Here is a 23059-nt window from a genome sequence, read left to right as displayed (position 1 = left end):
TTGTTAATTTGGAGATGTACTTAGGTTCGTTGTTGTGCTGAAAGGGGACATTCCTCTTCATCTTCAGCTTTTTATCAGAGGCTTGAGGATATTGAAGTAAAATTGACTGATATTTGGAACTGTTCATAATTTCCTCCACCTTTTTAAAGCCCCAGTTTTAGTTGACAAAAAAAAAAACACCCCAATGCATAATGCTGTCTCCACCATGCATCACTGTGGGTATGGTTTTCTTTTGATGATGTGCATTATTGGCTTTGCACAATACATACCTTTTGGAATTGTGGCCAAAACGTTCAATCTTGGCCTCATTAGACCATAATATGTTTTCCTACATGCTTTTGGCAGACTTGATGTGGGTTTTGCAAAACATAGCTGGGCTTAGATGTTTTTCTTTGTAAGAAAAGTCTTCCTTCTTTCCACCCTACCCCAAAGGCAAGATATATGAAGAGTGATGTCACATGCAATGCACAGCCCGAACTTGCCATAAATTCCTGCAGCTCCTTTAATGTTGCTGTAGGTTAGATTTTCACATTGCACTGGTCTGATTTATACGCTCTTGTGAGCGAGGCTTCAGGCACAGCTCTGCCGGAGAACGGACTGCACTATGAGAAGTCTATTGCTGCTGCAAATGTTTGTAATTAGACAAGGTTCTGTTCTGCTGTACTGTGTCCGCTCTCCTGCACTGTTAAGGTCCAGTCACACTAAGCAACTTACCAGCGATCCCAACAACGATAGGGATCGCTGGTAAGTTGCTAGGAGGTTGCTGGTGAGCTGTCACACTGCGACGCTCCAGCGATCCCACCAGCAACCTGACCTGGCAGGGATCGCTGGAGCGTGGCTACACGAGTTGCTGGTGAGCTCACCAGCAACCAGTGACCAGCCCCCAGTCTCCTAGTTACAGCACACATCAGGTTAATTAACCCGATGTGTACTGCAGCTAAATGTGCACAGAGCAGGGAGCAGCGCACAATGCTTAGCGCTGGCTCCTTGCTCTCCTAGTTACAGCACACATCGGGTTAATTACCTGATGTGTGCTGCAGCTAAATGTGCACAGAGCAGGGAGCAGCGCACACTGCTTAGTGCTGGCTCCTTGCTCTCCTAGCTGCAGCACACATCAGGTTAATTACCTGATGTGTCCTGCAGCTACATGTGCACAGAGCAGGAGCCGGCAGCACAGGCAGTGAGAGCGGAGGAGGCTGGTATCAAAGGTAAATATCGGGTAACCAAGGACAGGGCTTCTTGGTTACCCGATGTTTACATTGGTTACCAGCCTCAGCAGAAGCTGGCTCCCTGCTCACTGCACATTAGTTGTTGCTGTCTCGCTGTCACACACAGCGATCTGTGCTTCACAGCAGGACAGCAACAACTAAAAAATGGCCCAGGACATTCAGCAACAACCAACGACCTCACAGCAGGGGCCAGGTTGTTGCTGGATGTCACACACAGCAACATCGCTAGCAACGTCACAAAAGTTGTTCGTTACCAGCGATGTTGCTAGCGATGTTGCTTAGTGTGACGGGGCCTTTAGGTCTGGACACCAGATCGCAGATATCAAGGTATGTTATTCAGCTTCCTGTGACCTTCATGCCCACATGAACGGCTTAGGAGGGTTCATGCTACTGATAGATTCTCCTTCACCTGTCGTCTGTCAGGAAAATACAGGTGCAGCACAAGCAACAATGAGAATGATTTTACGAGTGGAAAATCATTTCAGTTGGTGCCTATGGTTCTTATTTGCCTGGATGCCCCTTTGGCAATGTGAAAAAAACAGACTGCTGATTGACCCCAGCCAGATCACCTACATAAAATATATAGTAATGACATCTGCAGGGGCAGACAATTGCAGACAGATTGTTCAGAGTTTCCAGTGATCAGGTTTCCTCCTCCAGTTACCCGTCTGCTGCGTTACTTAGGTTTTATTCCCTGGGGCTCATTTCTTAACTATAACGATGTCTTTAGCAGACAAAAGCCTATTGCAGGGGTTAATGGGATATGATGACTTGTGTGCTTGTTAGTTAAAATCTTTAATAAATGGGAATAGATAGGAACAAACCAGAATAACCACCTGTTTATTTTTTCCCCTGTCTTGCTGCAGCTGGAATTCACAATGCAGGAAGCCGTGAAGTGTCTCCATGCCCTAGAAGAGTACTGCTCCTCTAAGGAGGATTACAGCAAGTTGTGCCTTCTGCTCACACTGCCGAGGCTCACAAACCATGCAGAGTTTAAGGACTGGAATCCCAGCACCGCTCGGGTGCACTGCTTCGAAGAGGCCTGTGTCATGGTGGCCGAATTTATTCCTGCTGATCGGAAGCTAAGTGAGGCAGGCTTCAAAGCCAGTAATAACCGCTTGTTCCAGCTCATCATGAAGGGCCTCCTGTATGAATGTTGTGTAGAGTTCTGCCAGAGTAAGGCCACGGGAGAGGAGATTACAGAAAGCGAGGTCCTACTAGGAATAGACCTCCTTTGTGGTAATGGATGTGACGATCTTGACTTAAGTCTCTTATCCTGGCTTCAGAATTTGCCTCCCAGTGTGTTTTCTTGTGCCTTTGAACAGAAGACACTGAACATTCACGTAGACAAGCTTATGAAGCCCATTAAAGCTGGCTACGCAGACCTTCTCACCCCTCTCATCAGCAAACTATCTCCATACCCTTCCTCTCCTATGAGACGGCCGCAGTCTGCTGACGCATACATGTCACGCTCGCTGAACCCAGCCTTGGATGGTCTTACGTGTGGGCTGAGTGGCCATGAAAAAAGAACTGTTGAGCCTGGAAATAAAACCTCACCAATGTCTCATTCATTCGCTAACTTCCATTACCCCGGGGTGCAGAACCTCAGCCGCAGCTTAATGTTGGAGAGCTCGGACTGTCACAGTATCTACGAAGAGTCTTCTGAAAGGTACTCGCATGAAAGTGCTGAGAGTTTGGTGGATCACGAGCCCTCACATCCAGCATTTCTGCTAACAATCATTCACATTACAGTTTTTTCTCATCCTGTTTCATTTTTTAAACCTAACCTGACAATATATTGTACTTTTTGTTTTATAAGACACATCAGATTATAAGTTGCACCCCAAATTTAGAGGAAAAAAAAATAAAAAATATGGGGTTCATCTTATAATCTGGTGGTGTCTTATCAGAGGAGGGGGACAGAGCGGGGTCAGAGGAGGGGGACAGAGCGGGGTCAGAGGAGGAGGGGCAGTGCTGGAGTAGGGCAAAGCTGTAGGCGGAGCAGCGGGTGTCCCAGATGCTCACTACGAGCACTGTGAGGCAGGATGAGCATTCAGAAACTGTCGGCAGTGCGAGCTTCAAAGAAATGGCGCCCGGAGTTGCCGTGTGCACAGTTGGAGCTCTGGGCTCAATGACAAGATGAGATCTCCTCTGCGCGCGCACCACCTCCGAGCACCATTTTCCTTAAGTACACTGCAGGGAGATCAGTGGTCCGAAGGCGGCACGTGCGCAGATGAGATCTTGAGTTGAGACCTCCATCTGCTCACACTCCAACTCCGGGCGCCATTATTTGAAGTCTGCGCTGCCGGCATTTTCGGAATGGAATCTCCAGCCTCCCCGCCCGCAGCTAGCACAGCACAGCCCGTAGCAGCGCAGCCCCCCCACACAGCCTGCAGCATCTCCTGTGACCCCTCTCTACCTCCCCCCGGTAAGCTACATTCGGATTAGAAGACTCACCCCTAATTTTCCTCCCAAACTTTTGGGAAGAAGTGTGCCTTATAATCTGAAAAATACGGTATCATCTTTATTCAGAGGGTGTTTTTTTTTTTTTTTTTGAGGCCTTCAAAACCTATGAGATTTTCAACCAAACACTCCTCTTTATGGAGTTCCTGGTTTCCTGAAGCCATGTTTTAGAGATTTTGAAGTGTTTTGAAAAAAAATTATTTTTCTAAAGCAGCCTTTTGATTAGTGATTAGTTTGGAGCAAAGTCCATGAGGATCAATTTCAAAAGAACTTTTTGATCAAATATTTTTCAAAATCTGAAGTGTTTTGCTCATTGCTAAATGTTATATGTATTGTACAGATCTAGAAAATGTAAGAACTTGTCATTTACATGTGATAACAAATGATCAAGTGGAGCGGTATTTCCTTCCCACACATAACTTAGTATATAGGGGTGTGTACATCCACCTGCTAATGTGAACGCTGCCGGTCACGTGCTCAGTGTCTCCCCCGACTGCCAGATCCTCATGCTGTGCCAAAAGCAGTGATCCAGTGCTCACTTGACGGTAGCCAATGGTTTCGGCCATTTGCTAGTGAGGGATGTTGACCATTATGTGCTCAAAAAATCTATTTGTAGTTGTTCTCTTTTGTGTGGAGATGAGAAGGGTGAATACTAGATTGCATGCAGAAGGTTTGGGGAGTTCTAGGCAGAAAGCAAACATCATCTCACCCGACACTGCCCCTCGGCACACGCTGTGACACTATTATTAGCTTCTGAGGGAGGCATGAAGGAAAACAAAAAAGATAGAAAGTTGTATTTTATGGGGTGGCAGTGCTAAACGGATTTTAAAATAGCATCTCATGGCCTTCTCAGATTTTTTCCGGTAGTGTGATTTGTAGGATAACATCTTAAAAAGACCCCCAAACTTCCCTTTAAATATGTCTGCAATTTTGTGCGTTCAATGAAAAGTCACATTTGCTATATCCATCAGCACATGTAATGGATACTGCAACTCACCTTATTTTCCAGCAGAAGTGAAACTCCTCAGGAGAAAGACATTCCAGGCAGTAGTGAGACCTTGTGCCAAAACATCAGCCCCGAGAACGATCTCCAGGCGGCAGCATCGGACGAGGGGCCAAGAAAACCAGAGAGGAATGAGGTAATGTTTCCCTGCTGAGTGATCGCATGATTTCATTGCTTTTTCCATGGCCTGAAGGCATATTCAGTGAGTTGGTGTAGGAAATTCTGGCATGGCACGTGTGCGAGCAGAGAACAGGAGTGTACACGCAGTTTACTTTTCATGTGAACCCCCAATTCCAAAAAAAAGTTGGAATCTTGTTTAAATGTAAAGAAAACAAGAATTCAATGGTTGGAAATCTCTTACAGTACAGACCAAAAGTTTGGACACCCCTTCTCATCTCTAGAACAACTATAAAGAGGAGATGTTGTGCAGCAGGCTTTCATGGTAAAATAGCTGCTGGGAAACCACTGCTAAGGACAGGCAACAAGCAGAAGAGACTTGTTTGGGCTAAAGAACACAAGGAATGGACATTAGACCAGTGGAAATCTGTGCTTTGGTCTGATGAGTCCAAATTTGAGATATTTGGCTCCAACCACCGTGTCTTTGTGCAACTCAGAAAAGGTGAACGAATGGACTCTACATGCCTGGTTCCCACCGTGAAGCATGGAGGAGGAGGTGTGACGGTGTGGGGGTGCTTTGCAGGTGACACTGTTGGCAATTTATTCAAAATTGAAGGCATACAGAACCAGCATGGCTACCACAGCATCTTGCAGCTTCGTGCTATTCCATCCGGTTTGCGTTTAGTTGGAACATCATTTATTTTTCAACAGGACAATGACCCCAAACACACCTCCAGGCTGTGTAAGGGCTATTTGACTAAGAAGGAGAGTGATGGGGTGCTACGCCAGATTACCTGGTCTCCACAGTCACCAGACCTGAACCCAATCGAGATGGTTTGGGGTGAGCTGGACCGCAGAGTGAAGGCAAAAGGGCCAACAAGTGCTAAGTATCTCTTGGAACTCCTTCAAGACTGTTGGAAAACCATTCCTGGTGACTACCTCTTGAAGCTCATCAAGAGAATGCCAAGAGTGTGCAAAGTAGTAATAAAAGCAAAAGGTGGCTACTTTGAAAAACCTAGAATATAAGACATATTTTCAGTTGTTTCGCACTTTTTTTACTACATATTTCATTCCACATGTTTTCATTCATAGTTTTGATGCCTTCAATGTGAATCTACAATTTTTAGAGTCATGCAAATAAAGAAAACTCTTTGAATGAGAAGGTGTGTCCAAACTTTTGGTCTGTACTGTATAGCCATATATTCTTCACAACCGGACACACATCAGAAGGTGAACATTAGAGATTTCTCTGTTATTTAAAAAAAAATGAGCTTATTTAGAAATTGATGGTAGCAGCACCTCAGAACGCTGGGCCCGGGGGCCATATGTACCATGGTGTCGCACCCTCTCTACTTTTTACCACAGTCTGTAAACCTCTGAGAAGTGAAGAGACCGATTGCTGGAGTTTTGGGGGAGGAACGTTGCACCATTCTTGTCTGATTTAAGGATTCTAGCTCCTCAACAGTCCGAGGTCAGAAGACGAATTTTTCATTTAATAATGCACCATATGTTTTCTATTGGTGAAAGGTCCGGACTGCAGGTGGGCCGGTGTATCACCAGAAGTCTTCTGCAAAGCCGTGGTGGTGTGATGGATGCAGAGTGTGGTTTGGCCTTGTCTTACTGAAATATGCAAGGTCTTCTCTGAAAGTGACATTGTCTGGATGGGAGCATGTGTTGTTATAAAGCCTCTGTATAAATCTCATCATTGATAGTGCCTTTATAGAAGTGTACACAAGAGTACAGCAACACTCTGTAAGCCCCACGATATATATGAACATATGAAACTGGAACTGCATTCATGAGAACCCGCGGCTAGACGTCCTTCTTTGACTGGACTCTAAACCTAATATGCCTCTTCCGGACTATAAACCTGGAACTGTGCGCTGATAACAGGTCCCTCTCTTCTTGAGTCCACAGGACATGGTGTCTGTGGTTTCCATAAAGCATTTCACATTTTCTTTCTTTTGATCACAGAACAGTTTTCATGTTGCCTCAGTCCATTTTAAATGAGTTTTGGCCCAGGGAAAAAGGCAGCATTCTGGATTGTGTGGATATACTACTTCTTTGCATGAGAGAGCTTTAAAAAGAACTTGTCAGTAGAATACATTCTCCTAAGCCAGTGATGGTGAACCTATGGCACGCATCCAGACAGGGCACGCAGAGCCCTTTGTGCTGGCACGCGCGCTGTCGCCACACTGGGCCACTTTGAACTGCCGGTGTGATTGCGCCAGCAGCTCAGTGATGTTTAGCAGAGGAGACATTTCTCCTCGCTCTGACACGCCTCCTCTCCTAGGCCACAGGCCTGTTGCCTAGGAGACGGAGGAGTGCCAGTAGGCGGCGCCGGCGTCTTGTGGCCGCGCGGGAATTGAAGTGACTGAGGACGCAGCAGCGGAGGAGCGTGTGCTAGAAGGTGAGGGTTTTTTTTTATTTTTAAGCTCTGTGAAGCTGTGCCAAGGTGTGGGGGGACAGAGCCAGCACGGGTCAAACATGGGGAGCACGGGGCAAACATGGGAGAACGGGGCAAACATGGGGAGCATGGGGAACAGAGCCAGCACGGGGCAAACATGGGAGCACGGGGCAAACAGAGCATGGGGCAAACCTGGGAGCACGGGGCATATACAAACAGAGCACGGGGCAAACATGGGAGCACGTGGCAAACATGGGAGCATGGGGCATACAGAGCATGGGGAAAACATGTAGTGCACGGGGCAAACATGGCAGCAAGGATGGGGGAAACGTGCAAAAATGGGGGAAACGTGCAAGGAGGGAGAGAAACATGCAAAGATGGGGGAAACATGGCTGCAAGGATGGGGGAAACATGCAAGGATGGGGGAAAGATGACTGCAAGGATGGGGGAAAACATGCCAGGATGGGGTACATTTAGCAGGAAGGGAAACATGCCAGGAAGGGGTACATTTACCAGGATGGGGGGATACATTTACCCCAATGGGGGGGAAACATGAAAGCATGGGGGGAAACATGCCAGGATGGGGGTACATGAACATGCCAGGATGAGGAAAAATGCCAGGATGGGGAACATTTATCAGGATGGGGTACATTTACCAAGAAAGGGGACATTTACCAGGATAAGGGAACATGCCTAGATGAGGTACATTTACCAGGATGGGGTCATTTACCAGCATGGGGGAACATGCCAGGATGGGGTACATTTACCAGGAATAGGGTAAATTTCTTCATCGTTCCTTATGGGAGACCCAGACCATGGGTGTATAGCTTCTGCCTCCGGAGGACACACAAAGTACTACACTAAAAAGTGTAGCTCCTCCCTCCGAGCATATACACCCCCTGGATGACCAAATCTAGCCAGTTCAATGCTTTGTGTTCAGGAGGATCACACATGCATTTTCATCTGATTTTTTATTTTAAAGAATTGGAAGAAAAGCGGGTCCAAGCTGGACCCCCGGCATGTCCCTTCTCACCCCACTGTGTCGGCGGTGCTGTTAAGGTTGATTTCAAGGCTGGAGCCTTTACATGCCGCGCTCCTTCACCATCCCTCGGGCTCTGGCTTGAAGTGGGAGCCAGCACGGTTCTCACTGCTTTGCAGGAGACCGGTCTCCATCCGCAGCCCTCTCAGGACCCTACCGGACGGAGCACTCATCCCTCAGGGACCTGGCCCTGCGTCTCTCAAGCTAAGTATTGAGACGTTATTGTCAGGGGGTCCCTTGCATTTTTTTAATGTTGGGGAGAGTGTGTTATTTTGGTGACATTTCCGGCCGGTTCTCTGGGTTTCCCCTGAGAACCGTGCCGAGGGTGCCTGCTCGCCGGCCGCACTGTAAAATTTAGTCCCCGGCTTCAGCTGCGGCCTACTTTCGGTTTCACTGCCCCTGCATGTCAGTCAGGCAGAGGGACAGTGCGGCGCCGCCCACCGGCCGTTCAGCAGAGGGGAGGACACTCCTCTCTGAGGAGATGTTTCCCTCCCCTGTATATCCCCTTGGCCCTCCGGTTCCCGCTCTTGGACTAGGCTCCGCCCCCCCCTCCTCACTCCGGCGCCATTCTATCAGCGTTCTCACACTGATCGGCGCTGGCTGCTGCATCTCTGCAACCTGTCTGGGGGTCTGAGTTGTGGGATCCGGAGGGCACACAAATCGGTCTGGTAAGCCACAACCTCTGGTTGTGGACTTTATTATACACTCTCTGGGCATTCTGAAGGAGTGTGTTCTTACTGCAGAGCCCCCACCTGAGCAGCATGTCTCACACTAGGAGCAAGGCTGTACTCAATATGCACTGCATGTAAGCTCGTACTGCCTGAACCGAGCACATATCCTCATTGTGATGCCTGCTCTAACATGGTGGTGCCTCAGCCTGGAGTCTCCCCAGTGGTCCCTCAGGCTGCTCCGGCCCCGGTGGCTGAACCCCCGGCTTGGGTAGAATTGTTTACTAAGTCTATCTCCCAGGCCTTTGCTGACTCCATGGGAGAGCTGTCCCGGACTCTGCTGAGCATGCATCAGCCCCCTTCTCAGGGCGCCTCTGCTGCTACGGCTCACTCTCCAGAGCTCACAGAGGATTCTTCATCTGCTCCCAGACCCCGTCCTCCTAAAAGGAAACGCAGGGACCCCTCTCCTTCCTCGTCCCGCGGCTCCGATTCACGAGCCGATTCGCAGGACGAGGAGGATGTCTTTACTGGGGGCTCGGACGCTACCTCTATGTTCCCCATTGATCTGACTGAGGGGGATGCAGATGTTAGTGATTTGATTGCGTCCATTAATACTGTTCTGGACCTCAATCCGCCAGTATCAGAGGATCAACCCTCTCTGGCAGAAAAGCACCAGTTTACTTTGCCTAAGAGACCAAGGAGTGTGTTCTTTAACCACTCCAGTTTTCAGACCACTGTGTCCAAGCCCAGAGCCTGTCCTGGCAAACGCTTTCCTAAGCGTGGTTCTGATGACCGTTTTCCTTTTCCACCAGAGGTGGTCAAGGAGTGGGCTCTCTCACCAAAGGTGGACCCTCCGGTGTCTAGACTCTCAGCCCGGACAGTTGTATCTGTGGCTGATGGCACCTCACTCAAGGATCCCATTGACCGCCAGGTTGACCTCCTGGCCAAGTCTGTCTATGAGGCGGCAGGGGCCTCGTTCTCCCCATCCTTTGCAGCAGTGTGGGCTCTCAAAGCCATCTCTGCTTCTCTGGAGGAGATGCATACCCTCACTAGGGACTCTATGCCTGAATTGGTTGCTTTAACTTCCCAGGCTTCAGCCTTTTCAGCCTACGCCATGTCTGCCATGCTGGAGGCCTCTCACCGCACTGCGGTGGCCTCCGCCAATTCCCCCTCTATCCGCAGGATCTTGTGGCTTCGTGAGTGGAAGGCGGATGCTTCCTCAAAGAAGTACCTTGCTGGGCTCCCATTTGCTGGGTCCAGGCTGTTCGGTGAACAGCTGGATGAAATTATTAAGGAGGCTACTGGCGGGAAGAGTACTTCCTTGCCACAGACTAAAGCCAGGAAACCTGTCCAGGGCAGGAACCAGTCGAGGTTTCGTTCCTTTCGTTCCTCTAACTGGTCATCCTCTAAGCCCTCGGCCTCGTCCACTAACTCGGCCAAGGACCAGAAGCCCACCTGGCGCAAGAAGCCGCGTCCACAAGGGTCCGCAGGAGCTGCTGCCACCAAGGCAGCCTCCTCTTGACTATCTGGCCGAGCCAGCAACGTCCTTGGTCGGTGGCAGGCTCTCCCACTTTGGCGACGTGTGGTTTCAACACGTCTCCGACCAGTGGGTGCGGGATATCATCTCCCACGGCTACAGGATAGAGTTCTCTTCCAGCCCGCCAAACAGATTTTTTCTGTCAACTCCCCCCTGCTCCAAGGCCGCCGCCTTCTCTCAGGCCGTGGCATCCTTGCAGGCCAACGGAGTAATTGTGCCGGTTCCCGCCAGGGAACGGTTCAGAGGTTTCTATTCAAATCTCTTCCTAGTCCCCAAAAAGGACGGTTCCTTCCGGCCCATCCTGGATCTCAAGCTTCTCAACAAGCATGTTCAGGTGCGGCATTTTCGCATGGAGTCTCTGCGATCAGTCATTGCCTCAATGACCCAAGGAGATTTCCTGGCATCCATCGACATCAGAGATGCTTATCTGCATGTGCCAATTGCAGTTTCACACCAGCGTTGGCTACGTTTTGCAATCGGAGAGGAACATTTCCAATTCGTGGCTCTCCCCTTCGGGTTAGCCACGGCCCCTCGAGTATTCACCAAGGTCATGGCAGCAGTGGTTGCGGTTCTGCACCTACAGGGGTTGGCAGTAATTCCTTACCTGGACGACCTTCTTGTCAAGGCTTCATCCAGCGCAGACTGTCAGCGGAGTGTCTCGCTCACTCTCTCCACTCTTGTTCAATTCGGGTGGCTTGTCAATCTGCCCAAGTCCACTCTGACCCCGACCCAAAAACTCACGTACCTAGGGATGCAATTCGAAACTCTGCCGGCACTTGTCAAGCTGCCCTTAGTCAAACAGCAGTTCCTCCATCTGGCGGTGCGCTCTCTGTTGAGGCCCCGCCGTCACTCCATCAGCGACCTTATGCAGGTGCTGGGTCAGATGGTGACGTCAATGGAAGCGGTTCCCTTTGCCCAGTTCCATCTGCGTCCTCTGCAGCTGGACATTCTCCGCTGTTGGGACAAGCGGATTTCTTCCTTGCACAGGTTGGTGGCTCTGTCGCCACAAGCCAGGAGCTCTCTTCAGTGGTGGCTTCGGCCTCTCTCTCTGTCTCAGGGACGCTCCTTTCTGACCCCGTCCTGGGTGATCCGCACCACGGATGCCAGTCTTTCCGGCTGGGGAGCAGTATTTCTCCACCACCGAGCACAGGGCATTTGGACTCTGTCCGAATCAGTCCTCTCGATCAATGTGCTGGAAATCAGAGCTGTGCTCCTAGCTCTCGTAGCCTTTCACCACCTGTTGGCAGGCAAGCACATTCGAGTCCAGTCAGACAACGCGACAGCAGTTGCCTACATCAATCACCAGGGCGGGACTCGCAGCCGCCTGGCAATGTTGGCGGTTCAACGCATCCTGCAGTGGACGGAGGACTCCAAGTCCACCATATCCACAGTCCATATCCCAGGCGTGGAAAACTGGGAGGCAGATTATCTCAGCCGTCAAACCGTGGACAGCGGCGAGTGGTCCCTGCATCAGACAGTGTTCCGGTCGATCTGCCGAAAGTGGGGCACTCCGGAAGTGGATCTAATGGCATCCCGGCACAACAACAAGGTCCCGGTTTACGTGGCTCGCTCCCACGATCCTCAGGCCTTTGCAGCGGACGCGCTGGTTCAGGATTGGTCCCAGTTTCGTCTGGCTTACGTGTTTCCCCCTCTAGCTCTCTTGCCCAGAGTCCTGCGCAAGATCAGAATGGAGGGCCGTCGGGTCATACTCATCGCCCCAGACTGGCCCAGGCGAGCTTGGTACCCAGACCTGCTCCGTCTGTCCGTAGAGGTGCCGTGGCGTCTCCCGGACCGCCCAGACCTTCTCTCTCAAGGTCCGTTTTTCCGCCAGAATTCTGCGGCTCTCAGATTGACGGCGTGGCTCTTGAGTCCTGGATCCTGACGGCTTCCGGCATTCCTCCCGAAGTCACTATGACTCAGGCTCGGAAGTCTTCCTCGGCAAAAATTTACCACAGGACTTGGAGAATTTTCCTGTCCCGGTGTCGTTCTTCCGGCCATGCTCCTTGGCCTTTTTCCTTGCCAACCATCCTGTCCTTTCTACAGTCCGGTCTGCAGCTAGGACTATCCCTCAATTCTCTTAAGTGACAGGTCTCGGCTCTGTCAGTGTTCTTTCAGCGGCGTATTGCCCGACTGGCTCAGGTGCGCACCTTCATGCAGGGCGCATCTCACATCATTCCGCCTTACCGGCGGCCTTTGGATCCCTGGGACCTTAATCTGGTCCTCACGGCCTTACAGAAACCCCCCTTTGAGCCTCTTAGGGAAGTTTCTTTGTTTCGACTTTCACAGAAAGTGGTCTTTCTGGTGGCCATAACTTCTCTCCGGAGAGTCTCTGATTTGGCCGCGCTCTCTTCGGAGTCACCTTTTTTGGTTTTTCACCAAGACAAGGTAGTTCTCCGTCCGACTCCGGACTTTCTTCCTAAAGTGGTGTCTCCTTTCCACCTTAACCAGGACATTTCATTGCCTTCCCTTTGTCCGGCCCCTGTTCATCGCTTTGAGAAAGCGTTGCATACTTTAGATCTGGTGCGGGCGCTCCGGATCTATGTGTCACGCACCGCCGCTCTTAGGCGGTGCACCTCTCTTTTTGTGCTGACCACAGGTCAGCGCAAGGGTCTCTCGGCTTCTAAACCGACCCTAGCTCGTTGGATTAGGTCGGCCATATCCGATGCCTACCAGAGTACTCAGGTGCCTCCCCCGCCGGGGATCAAGGCACACTCGACCAGAGCTGTCGGTGCCTCTTGGGCTTTCAGGCACCAGGCTACGGCTCAGCAGGTCTGTCAGGCTGCCACTTGGTCTAGTCTGCACACCTTTTCGAAGCACTACCAAGTGCATGCTCATGCTTCGGCAGATGCGAGCTTGGGCAGACGCATCCTTCAGGCGGCTGTCGCCCATTTGTGAAGTTAGGTTTTGCCTACTTCTCAGTTTGGTTTATTTCCCACCCATGGACTGCTTTGAGACGTCCCATGGTCTGGGTCTCCCATAAGGAACGATGAAGAAAAAGAGAATTTTGTTTACTTACCGTAAATTCTTTTTCTTATAGTTCCGACATGGGAGACCCAGCACCCTCCCTGTTGCCTGTTGGCAGTTTTCTTGTTCCGTGTGTTTTCACCGGCTGTTGTTGTAGTCAGAGGTTCCGGTTGTTCCGGGTTTTGCTCTGTCTCTACTTGTGGGTGGATGTCCTCCTTCAGCTTTTGCACTAAACTGGCTAGATTTGGTCATCCAGGGGGTGTATATGCTCGGAGGGAGGAGCTACACTTTTTAGTGTAGTACTTTGTGTGTCCTCCGGAGGCAGAAGCTATACACCCAATGTCTGGGTCTCCCAATACGGAACTATAAGAAAAAGAATTTACGGTAAGTAAACAAAATTCTCTTTTTACCAGGATGGGGCCATCATGTGGACAAATATACCAGAATGTAGGAAATATATCAGGATGGGGGACATGTTTACCAGGAAGTGGCCAGGAAGGGGGACAGAACTACACAATGAAAGGGGAGGGGACCAACTCGTACGTCTTTATGGGATTTCAAGATGTTCAGACTTTGAAATGTAGATGTGGATTACAGGGTGACATCTGATTGCATTCCAGGCTAAAATCTCTGTCTAATATGCTGCAATTTTTTTCCAGAAAGATCAATCCAACTGCTGTGTCTGGAAAGGGCTCAGCTTCAATGTGTGGTAAGCATGAGAGTGATGCCCCCTGCTGAAGAGAAGAGAAGACTGCAAAGGTAAGGTTAAAATCAACTATTTACATAATAGGATTGGTTGGCACTTCGGAAAAAAAAAAACGGGTTTAGGGCTACAGTTTGGGCACTCTGCCTGTGAAAGGTTCGCCATGACTGTCCTAAGCCATCTATATGAGCATGTAGGCTATAGGAACTGCATAAAATGATGTCTTGATATTTGCGGTCCGATGTTTTATTTTAGAGAAATTCACATTTTTCTTAATATGTAAATGAGCTGATAAGATCTATGGCCTCTCGCTAAGAATCTGCTGTTAGAGAATATTATAAATGAAAGGAGGCGTTACCAGTGTGACAAGGAGAGTGGACTGTCAGTCATTACATGTCTCACACTGGTAACTGCCCGCTTCATTTAACATGCGCGCTGACAGTAAACTCTTATGCAAATCTGTGTCTGGCCATAGATTTTAACAGCCCATTTACATATTAAGAAAAATGTGGATTTCTCTGAAATAAGACATCCATAACACAGATATCAATTTATTCAGCTCCTTCTGCCCTGCATATGCATGTAGACATCTTAGGAGCATTGACACTCTGTACAGATTCCCTTTAACTTCCTTTTCTTCATCGTTCCTATGGGAGACCCAGACCATGACCATGGGTGTATAGCTTCTGCCTCCGGAGGACACACAAAGTACTACACTAAAAAGTGTAGCCCCTCCCTCCGAGCATATACACCCCCTGGATAACCAAATATAGCCAGTTCAATGCTTTGTGTTCAGGAGGCACACATCCACACATGCATTCTCATCTGATAATTTGATTTTTGGAAACAGTTTGAAGAAAAGCGGGTCCAAGCCTGGACTCCCGGCATGTCCCGTCTCACCCCACTGTGTCGGCGGTGTTGTTAAGGTTGATTTCAGGGCTGGAGCCTTACATGCCGCGCTCCTTCACCATCCCTCGGGCTCTGGCTTGAAGTGGGAGCCAGCACGGTTCTCCCTGCCATGCAGGAGACCGGTCTCCATCCGCAGCCCTTTCAGGATCCTGCCGGACGGAGCACTCATCCCTCAGGGACCTGGCCCTGCGTCTCACAAGCTAAGTATCTGAGACGTTATTATCGGGGGGTCCCTTGTACTTTATTGTTGGGGAGAGTGTGCTGTGTACCTATTCTGACATTTCCGGCCGGTTCTCTGGTTTTCACCTGAGAACCGCGCCGATGGTGCCTGCGCGACGGCCGCATCGTTAAATTTAGGCCCCGGCCTGAGGCCTAGTTTCGTTTTCACTGCCCCTGCATGCCAATCATGCAGAGGGACAGTGCGGCTCCGCCCAGCGGCCGTTCGGCACAGGGGAGGGACACTCCTCTCTGAGGAAATATTCCCTCCCCTGTATATCTCCTTGGCCCTCCGGATCCCGCTCTTAGAGTAGGCCCCGCCCCCTCTCCTCGCTCCGGCGCCATTTTATCAGCGTTCTTATGCATGTCTGCACAGCGATCGGCGCTGGCTGCAGCATCTATCTGGGGGTCCAGGCTGTGGGATCTGGAGGGCACAGAGATGTCCCAATGTCAAACGGTCTGGCAAGCCACAACCTCCGGTTGTGGACCTGCTTATATACTCTACTTATATACTCTCCTTATATACTCTGCTGGGGGTCATTCTGGCTCAGAGTCCCCACTTCAGCAGCATGTCTCACACGAGGAGCAAGGCTGCAAGACTGTACTTAATATGCATTGCATGTAGGCTCGTACTGCCTGTACCGAGCACATATCCACATTGTGATGCCTGCTCTAACATGGTGGTGCCTCAGCCTGGAGGCTCATCCCCAGTGGTCCCTCCGGCTGCTCCGGCTCCGGTGGCTGAACCCCTGGCTTGGGTAGAATCCTTCTCTCCATGGGACAGCTGTCCCGGACTCTGCTGAGCATGCATCAGCCCCCTTCTCAGGGCGCCTCTGCTGCTACGGCTCGCTCAGCAGACCTCACAGAGGATTCTTCATCTGGTCTCAGACCCCGTCCTCCTAAAAGGAGACGCAGGGTCCCCTCTCCTTCCTCGTCCCGCGGCTCTGATTCACGAGCTGACTCGCAGGACGAGGAGGATGCCTTTACGGGGGGCTCGGACGTTGATCTGTCCGAAAGTGACGCAGATGCTAGTGATTTGATTGCGTCCATTAATTTTGTACTGGACCTCAATCCGCCTGTATCAGGGGAGCACCCCTCTCTGGCAGAAAAGCATCAGTATACCTTGCCTAAGAGAACAAGGAATGTGTTCCTTAACCACTCCAGTTTTCAGGCCACTGTGACCAAGCCCAGAGCCTGTCCTGACAGATGCTTCCCAAAGTGTGGTTCTGATGACCGTTTTCCGTTTCCACCAGAGGTGGTCAAGGAGTGGGCTCATTCACCAAAGGTAGACCCTCCGGTGTCTAGACTCTCAGCCCGGACAGTTGTATCAGTGGCTGATGGCACCTCTCTTAAGGATCCCACTGACCGCCATCTGTATATGAGGCGGCAGGGGCCTCATTCTCCCCATCTTGTGCAGCAGTGTGGGCTTTCAAAGCCATCTCTGCTTCTCTAGAGGAGATGCATTCCCTCACCAGGGACTCTATGCCCGAGATGGTTGCCTTAACTTCCAGGCTTCAGCCTTTTCACCCTATGCCATGTCTGCCATGCTGGAGGCTCCGCACTGCGGTGGCTTCGGCTAATTCTCTCGCTATCCGCAGGATCTTGTGGCTTCGAGAGTAGAAGGCAGACGCTTCTTCAAGGAAGTACCTTGCTGGGCTCTCATTTGCGGGCCCAGGCTTTTCGGTGAACAACTGGATGAAATTATTCAGGAAGCTACTGGCGGGAAGAGTACTTCCATGCTACAACCCAAAACCAGGAAACCTGTCCAGGGCAGGAACCCGTCGAGGTTTCGTTCCTTTCGTTCCTCCAACTGGTCGTCCTCTAAGTCCTCGGCCTCGTCCTCTAACTCAGCCAAGGACCAAAAATCCTACTGGCGCACGAAGCCGCGCCCTCAGAAGACCGCAGGAGCTGCTGCCACTAAAGGCCCTGTCACACACAGAGATAAATCTTTGGCAGATCTGTGGTTGCAGTGAAATTGTGGACAATCAGTGCCAGGTTTGTTGCTGTGTACAAATGGAACAATATGTCCATGATTTCACTGCAACCACAGATCTGCCAAAGATTTATCTCTGTGTGTGACGGGGCCTTAAGGCAGCCTCCTCTTGACTATCTGGCCGAGCCAGCAATGTCCTTGGTCGGTGGCAGGCTCTCCCACGTTGGCGACGTGTGGTTTCAACACGTCTCCGATCAGTGGGTGCAGGATATCATCTCCCACGGCTACAGGATAGAATTCTATCCAGCCCGCCAAACAGATTTTTTTTCTGTCAACTCCCCCCTGCTCCAAGGCCGCCGCCTTCACACAGGCCGTGGCATCCTTGCAGGCCAACGGAGTAATTGTACCGGTTCCCGCCTGGGAACGGTTCAGAGGTTTTTACTCAAATCTCTTCCTAGTCCCCGAAAAGGACGGTTCCTTCCGGCCCATCCTGGATCTCAAGCTTCCCAACAAGCATGTTCAGGTGCGGCTTTTTCGCATAGAGTCTCTGCGATCAGTCATTGCCTCAATGACCCAAGGAGATTTCCTAGCATCCATCGACATCAGAGATGCCTATCTGCATGTGCCAATTGCAGTTTCACACCAGCGTTGGCTACGTTTTGCAATCGGAACGGAACAATTCCAATTCGTGGCTCTCCCCTTCGGGTTAGCCACGGCCCCTCGAGCATTCACCAAGGTCATGGCAGCAGTGGTTGCGGTTCTGCACCTCCAGGGGTTGGCAGTGATTCCTTACCTGGACGACCTTCTAGTCAAGGCTTCATCCAGTGCAGACTGTCAGCGGAGTGTCTCGCTCACTCTCGCCACTCTAGTCCAATTCGGGTGGCTTGTCAATCTACCCAAGTCCACTCTGTCTCCGACCCAGAAGCTCACGTACCTAGGGATGCTATTCGAGACTCTGCCGGCACTTGTAAAGCTGCCCTTAGTCAAACAGCAGTCCCTCCTTCTGGCGGTGCGCTCTTTGCTGAGGCCTCGCCGTCATTCCATCAGGCACCTCATGCAGGTGCTGGGTCAGATGGTGGCGTCAATGGCAGCAGTTCCCTTTGCCCAGTTCCATCTGCGTCCTCTGCAGCTGGACATTCTCCGCTGTTGGGACAAGCGGCCTTACTCCTTGCACAGGTTAGTGGCTCTGTCGCCACAGACCAGGGGCTCCCTTCAGTGGGGGCTTCGGCCCCTCTCTCTCTGTCTCAGGGACGCTTATTCCTGACCCCGTCCTGAGTGGTCCTCACCACGGATGCCAGTCTATCCGGCTGGGAAGCAGTCTATCTCCACCACAGAGCGCAGGGCACTTGGACTCAGTCCGAATCAGCCCTCTCGATCAATGTGCTGGAAATCAGAGCTGTGCTTCTAGCTCTCTTAGCCTTTCACCACCTGTTGGCGGGCAAGCACATTCGAGTCCAGTCAGACAACGCGATAGCGGTTGCCTACATCAATCACCAGGGCGGGACACGCAGCCGCCTGGCAATGTTGGAGGTTCAACGCATCCTGCAGTGGACGGAGGACTCCAAGTCCACCATATCCGCAGTCCACATCCCAGGCGCGGAAAACTGGGAGGCAGATTATCTCAGCCGTCAAACCGTGGACAGCGGCGAGTGGGCTCTGTATCCGGCAGAGTTTCGGTCCATCTGCCGCAAGTGGGGCACTCCAGAAGTGGATCTAAGGGCATCCCGGCACAACAACAAGGTTCCGGTTTACGTGGCTCGCTCCCACGATCCTCAGGCCTTTGCAGCAGACGCGCTGGTTCAAGATTGGTCCCAGTTTCGTCTGTCTTACGTGTTTCCCCCTCTAGCTCTTGCCCAGAGTCCTGCGCAAGATCAGAATGGAGGGCCGTCGGGTCATTCTCATTGCTCCAGACTGGCCCAGGCGAGCTTGGTACCCTGACCTGCTCCATCTGTCCGTAGAGGTGCCGTGGCATCTCCCGGACCGCCCAGACCTTCTCTCACAATGTCCGTTTTTCCGCCAGAATTCTGCGGCTCTCAGATTGACGGCGTGGCTCTTGAGTCCTGGATCTTGACGACTTCTGGTATCCCTCCTGAAGTCATCTCCACTATGACTCGGGCTCGGAAGTATTCCTTGGCCAAAAATCTATCACAGGACCTGGAGAATTTTCCTGTCCTGGTGTCGCCCTTCCGGCCATGCTTCTTGGCCTTTTTCCTTGCCGACCCTCCTGTCCTTTCTACAGTCCGGTCTGCAGCTAGGACTATCCCTGAATTCCCTCAAGGGACAGGTCGCGGCTCTGTCAATGTTGTTCCAGCGGCGTATCGCCCGGCTGGCTCTGGTGCGCTCCTTCATACAGGGCGCATCTCACATCATTCCGCCTTACCGGCGGCCTTTGGATCCCTGGGACCTTAATCTGGTCCTCACGGCTTTCCGGAAACACCCCTTTGAGCCTCTTAGGGAGGTTTCTTTGTCTCGTCTTTCACAGAAAGTGGTCTTTCTAGTGGCCATAACTTCCCTCGGGAGAGTCTCTGATTTGGCCGCACTCTCTTCACCTTTTTTGGTTTTTCATCAAGACAAGGTGGTTCTCCGTCCGACTCCGGACTTTCTCCCTAAGGTGGTTTCTCCTTCCACCTTAACCAGGACATTTCCCTGCCTTCCTTTTGTCCGGCTCCTGTTCATCGCTTTGAAAAGGCGTTGCATACTCTGGATCTGGTGCGGGCGCTCCGGATCTATGTGTCTCGCACCGCTGTTCTTAGGCGGTGCACCTCTCTTTTTGTGCTGAGCACAGGTCGGCGTAAGGGCCTCTCGGCTTCCAAGCCGACCCTAGCTCGTCGGATTAGGTCGGCCATTTCCGATGCCTACCAGTGAACTCAAGTGCCTCCCCCGCCGGGGGATCAAGGCACACTCGACCAGAGCTGTCGGTGCCTCTTGGGTTTTCAGGCACCAGGCTACGGCTCAGCAGGTCTGTCAGACTGCCACTTGGACTAGTCTGCATATCTTTTTTTCGAAGCACTACCAAGTGCATGCTCATGCTTCGGCAGATGCGAGCTTGGGCAGACGCACCCTTCAGGCGGCTGTCGCCCATTTGTGAAGTTAGGTTTCGCCTACTTCTCAGTTTTCTGTTTATTCCCATCCATGGACTGCTTTGGAACGTCCCATGGTCTGGGTCTCCCATAGGAACGATGAAGAAAAAGAGAATTTTGTTACTTACCGTAAATTCTTTTTCTTGTAGTTCCGTATTGGGAGACCCAGCTCCCTCCCTGTTGCCTGTTGGCATTTTCTTGTTCCGCGTGTTATCACCGGCTGTTGTTGTAGACAGAGGCTCCGGTTGTTCCGGTTCTTGCTCTATCTCTACTTGTGGGTGGCTACTCTCCTTCAGCTTTTGCACTAAACTGGCTATATTTGGTTATCCAGGGGGTGTATATGCTCGGAGGGAGGGGCTACACTTTTTAGTGTAGTACTTTGTGTGTCCTCCGGAGGCAGAAGCTATACACCCATGGTCATGGTCTGGGTCTCCCATTACGGAACTATAAGAAAAAGAATTTACGGTAAGTAACAAAATTCTCTTTTTGTGGATTGCACAGCGAACTGTAATCACAGATTATGATTTCTTGTTGTATTTCTGAGCCCATGCAGTTAAAATCATGTCTGTGTTTATTGCAGTGGTGTCTGTGGGCCTGTAAATTACGGGCATCCAATACTGACCTTCGGCCTTGTCCCTTTTGCACATGGTTTTTTCAGCAAACTTTTGATATTATGTACTGGATATGGTGAGATATTCAAAGGAAGCAAGAAATCTATCATAGCTCTCACTTCCTCCCGCTGTCTGATTCGTCCAAATAAGGGGACAGTAAAGCCAGGGCTGATTGGCCGCAGGGATCCTGTGACATAACGTCATGTGATCCCTGGGAGAGTGAGTATAGGTGTTATTTCTTTGTCTCTCCATTGGGAGACCCAGACAATTGGGGTGTATAGCTTCTGCCTCCGGAGGCCACACAAAGTATTACACTTTAAAAAGTGTAACCCCTCCCCTCTGCCTATACACCCTCCCGTGCCTCACGGGCTCCTCAGTTTTATGTTTTGTGTTGAAGGAGGCACACATTCACTCAAGCTCCCATTTTAGTCAGCAGCAGCTGCTGATTGTATCGGATGGAAGAAAAGAGGGCCCCAGGGCTCCCGGCATGCTCCCTTCTCACCCCACTAAGTCGGCGGTGCTGCTAAGGTTGAGGTACCCATTGCGGGTACAAAGGCTGGAGCCACATGCCGTTTCCCTTCCCCATCCCTTAGAGGCTCTGGGAGAAGTGGGATCCTAACCGGTCATCCATTCACTGGGACCGGGCTCCCTCCGCAGCCCCTGAGGGAATCTGCCGGACAGGAGACTTGGTATCATCAGGGACAGGGCCCTGCATCTAAAGGTACTCTGTGTCCCCTTGGGGACGGTGCATGGAGCACTTGGGTCACAGACGCTGCAGCGCCTGCTGTATTTTTGTGACGACCGGGACTACCGCGCCGACCGCGCCTGTTTGCCGGCCGCGGCATTAAATTTAGTCCCCGGCTTCATGCGGCCTAGTACCATAACTCCCGCCCCCGGGCCTGCCAGTCGGGGGTAAGGGCGGGACGGTCGACCTGACGTCGACAGTGAGGGCTGGAGCATACTTTAGGTGTCCTCCTCCCCCCTCACTGATCACTGTGGGGCACCAGATTCCCGCACTTTATTAACGCCGCCCACGGCTCCCTCCTCCCCTGAGAGCTCCGGCAGCCATTTTTACAACTCATTCTGCCGGTGGTGGACACACAACCGCTTTGGGCGGTCGGTAAGCCACACCGGTCACCCGGTGCTGGTCCCCCCAGGGTGCCGAAGTGTGTATATATATATATATATATATATATATATATATATATATATATATATATATATATATATATATATATATATATATATATATATATATATATATATAATATATTATACATAATATATTATACATTTTCTCGGTTCGGCCGCATTGTTTTGTTTTTGGCTATATACCCTCAGTGATCACGCTCCTAGGAGACAACAGCATGTCGTTCACAAGGAGCAAGGGTGCCAAGACGCAGGGTTATTTTGCAACCTGTACCTCTTGTGCGGCTATGTTACCTGCAGGTTCCACCTACTCTCACTGTGAGCAATGCTCGGCCCATGTTGCACTCGCTCAGCCGGAACCTCGGGCACTGGTGGGACCCTCGGCTCAGGTAGACCCGCCGGCTGCCCCTGTCCAGGTGGCAGGGACAGAATTTGCAGCTTTGGCTGAGAAACTCTCTGAGTCGCTTTCACAATCCATGGCTCAGTCTATGGACAGATGGTCTGCTAAGATACTAGAAGCCTTGCAGTCCAGATCGGTCCTTACACAGGCCCCGGGCACTGTAGGATCATCGCCCCCAGGCCCCTCTCAGGCTGCGCCGCAGCGTGCTCCTGGGATGGCACCTAGGTCTCACGGGGAGGACTCAGGCACGGACCGCAGTCCCAGACCGGCTAAGCGGGCTCGCTGGGAATCTTCCCCGACTTCATCACGCTGTTCGGGGTCTCAGCTTGATGACTCTCTGGAGGATGAAGCGGATGGCGCAGCTCAAGGCTCTGAACCTGACGTTGCTCTCAATCTTGATACACCTGAAGGGGACGCCATAGTAAATGACCTTATAGCGTCCATCAACCAGGTGCTAGATCTTTCTCCCCCAACTCCACTTATAGAGGAGTCGGATTCGCAGCAGGAAAAGCACCAGTTTAGGTTTCCCAAACGTACACGGAGTGCGTTTTTCGATCACTCTAACTTCAGAGAGGCTGTCCAGAAGCACAGAGCATTTCCGGACAAGCGCTTTACTAAGCGCCTTAATGAC

General features: G+C 51.2%; 1 protein-coding gene across 2 annotated transcripts in view; it reads left to right on the top strand.

The window, feature by feature from the left end:
* Positions 1 to 23059, top strand: part of WDR47 (WD repeat domain 47) — a 114189-nt gene that overhangs the window by 19062 nt on the left and 72068 nt on the right. Inside the window, exons 5-6 of one of the 2 annotated variants that reach the window (XM_075322049.1) lie at positions 2096 to 2898; positions 4705 to 4831. In XM_075322049.1, coding sequence (XP_075178164.1) covers positions 2096 to 2898; positions 4705 to 4831 — 930 coding nt within the window. Of the gene's footprint in view, positions 1 to 2095; positions 2899 to 4701; positions 4832 to 23059 lie in introns of both variants that reach the window. The other variant, XM_075322050.1, reaches the window with a different exon arrangement.

Source organism: Anomaloglossus baeobatrachus, chromosome 8 (assembly GCF_048569485.1).
Source record: "Anomaloglossus baeobatrachus isolate aAnoBae1 chromosome 8, aAnoBae1.hap1, whole genome shotgun sequence".
In the NCBI taxonomy this organism is placed as follows: domain Eukaryota; kingdom Metazoa; phylum Chordata; class Amphibia; order Anura; family Aromobatidae; genus Anomaloglossus; species Anomaloglossus baeobatrachus.
This window is presented reverse-complemented; position numbering and strand designations above follow the sequence as displayed.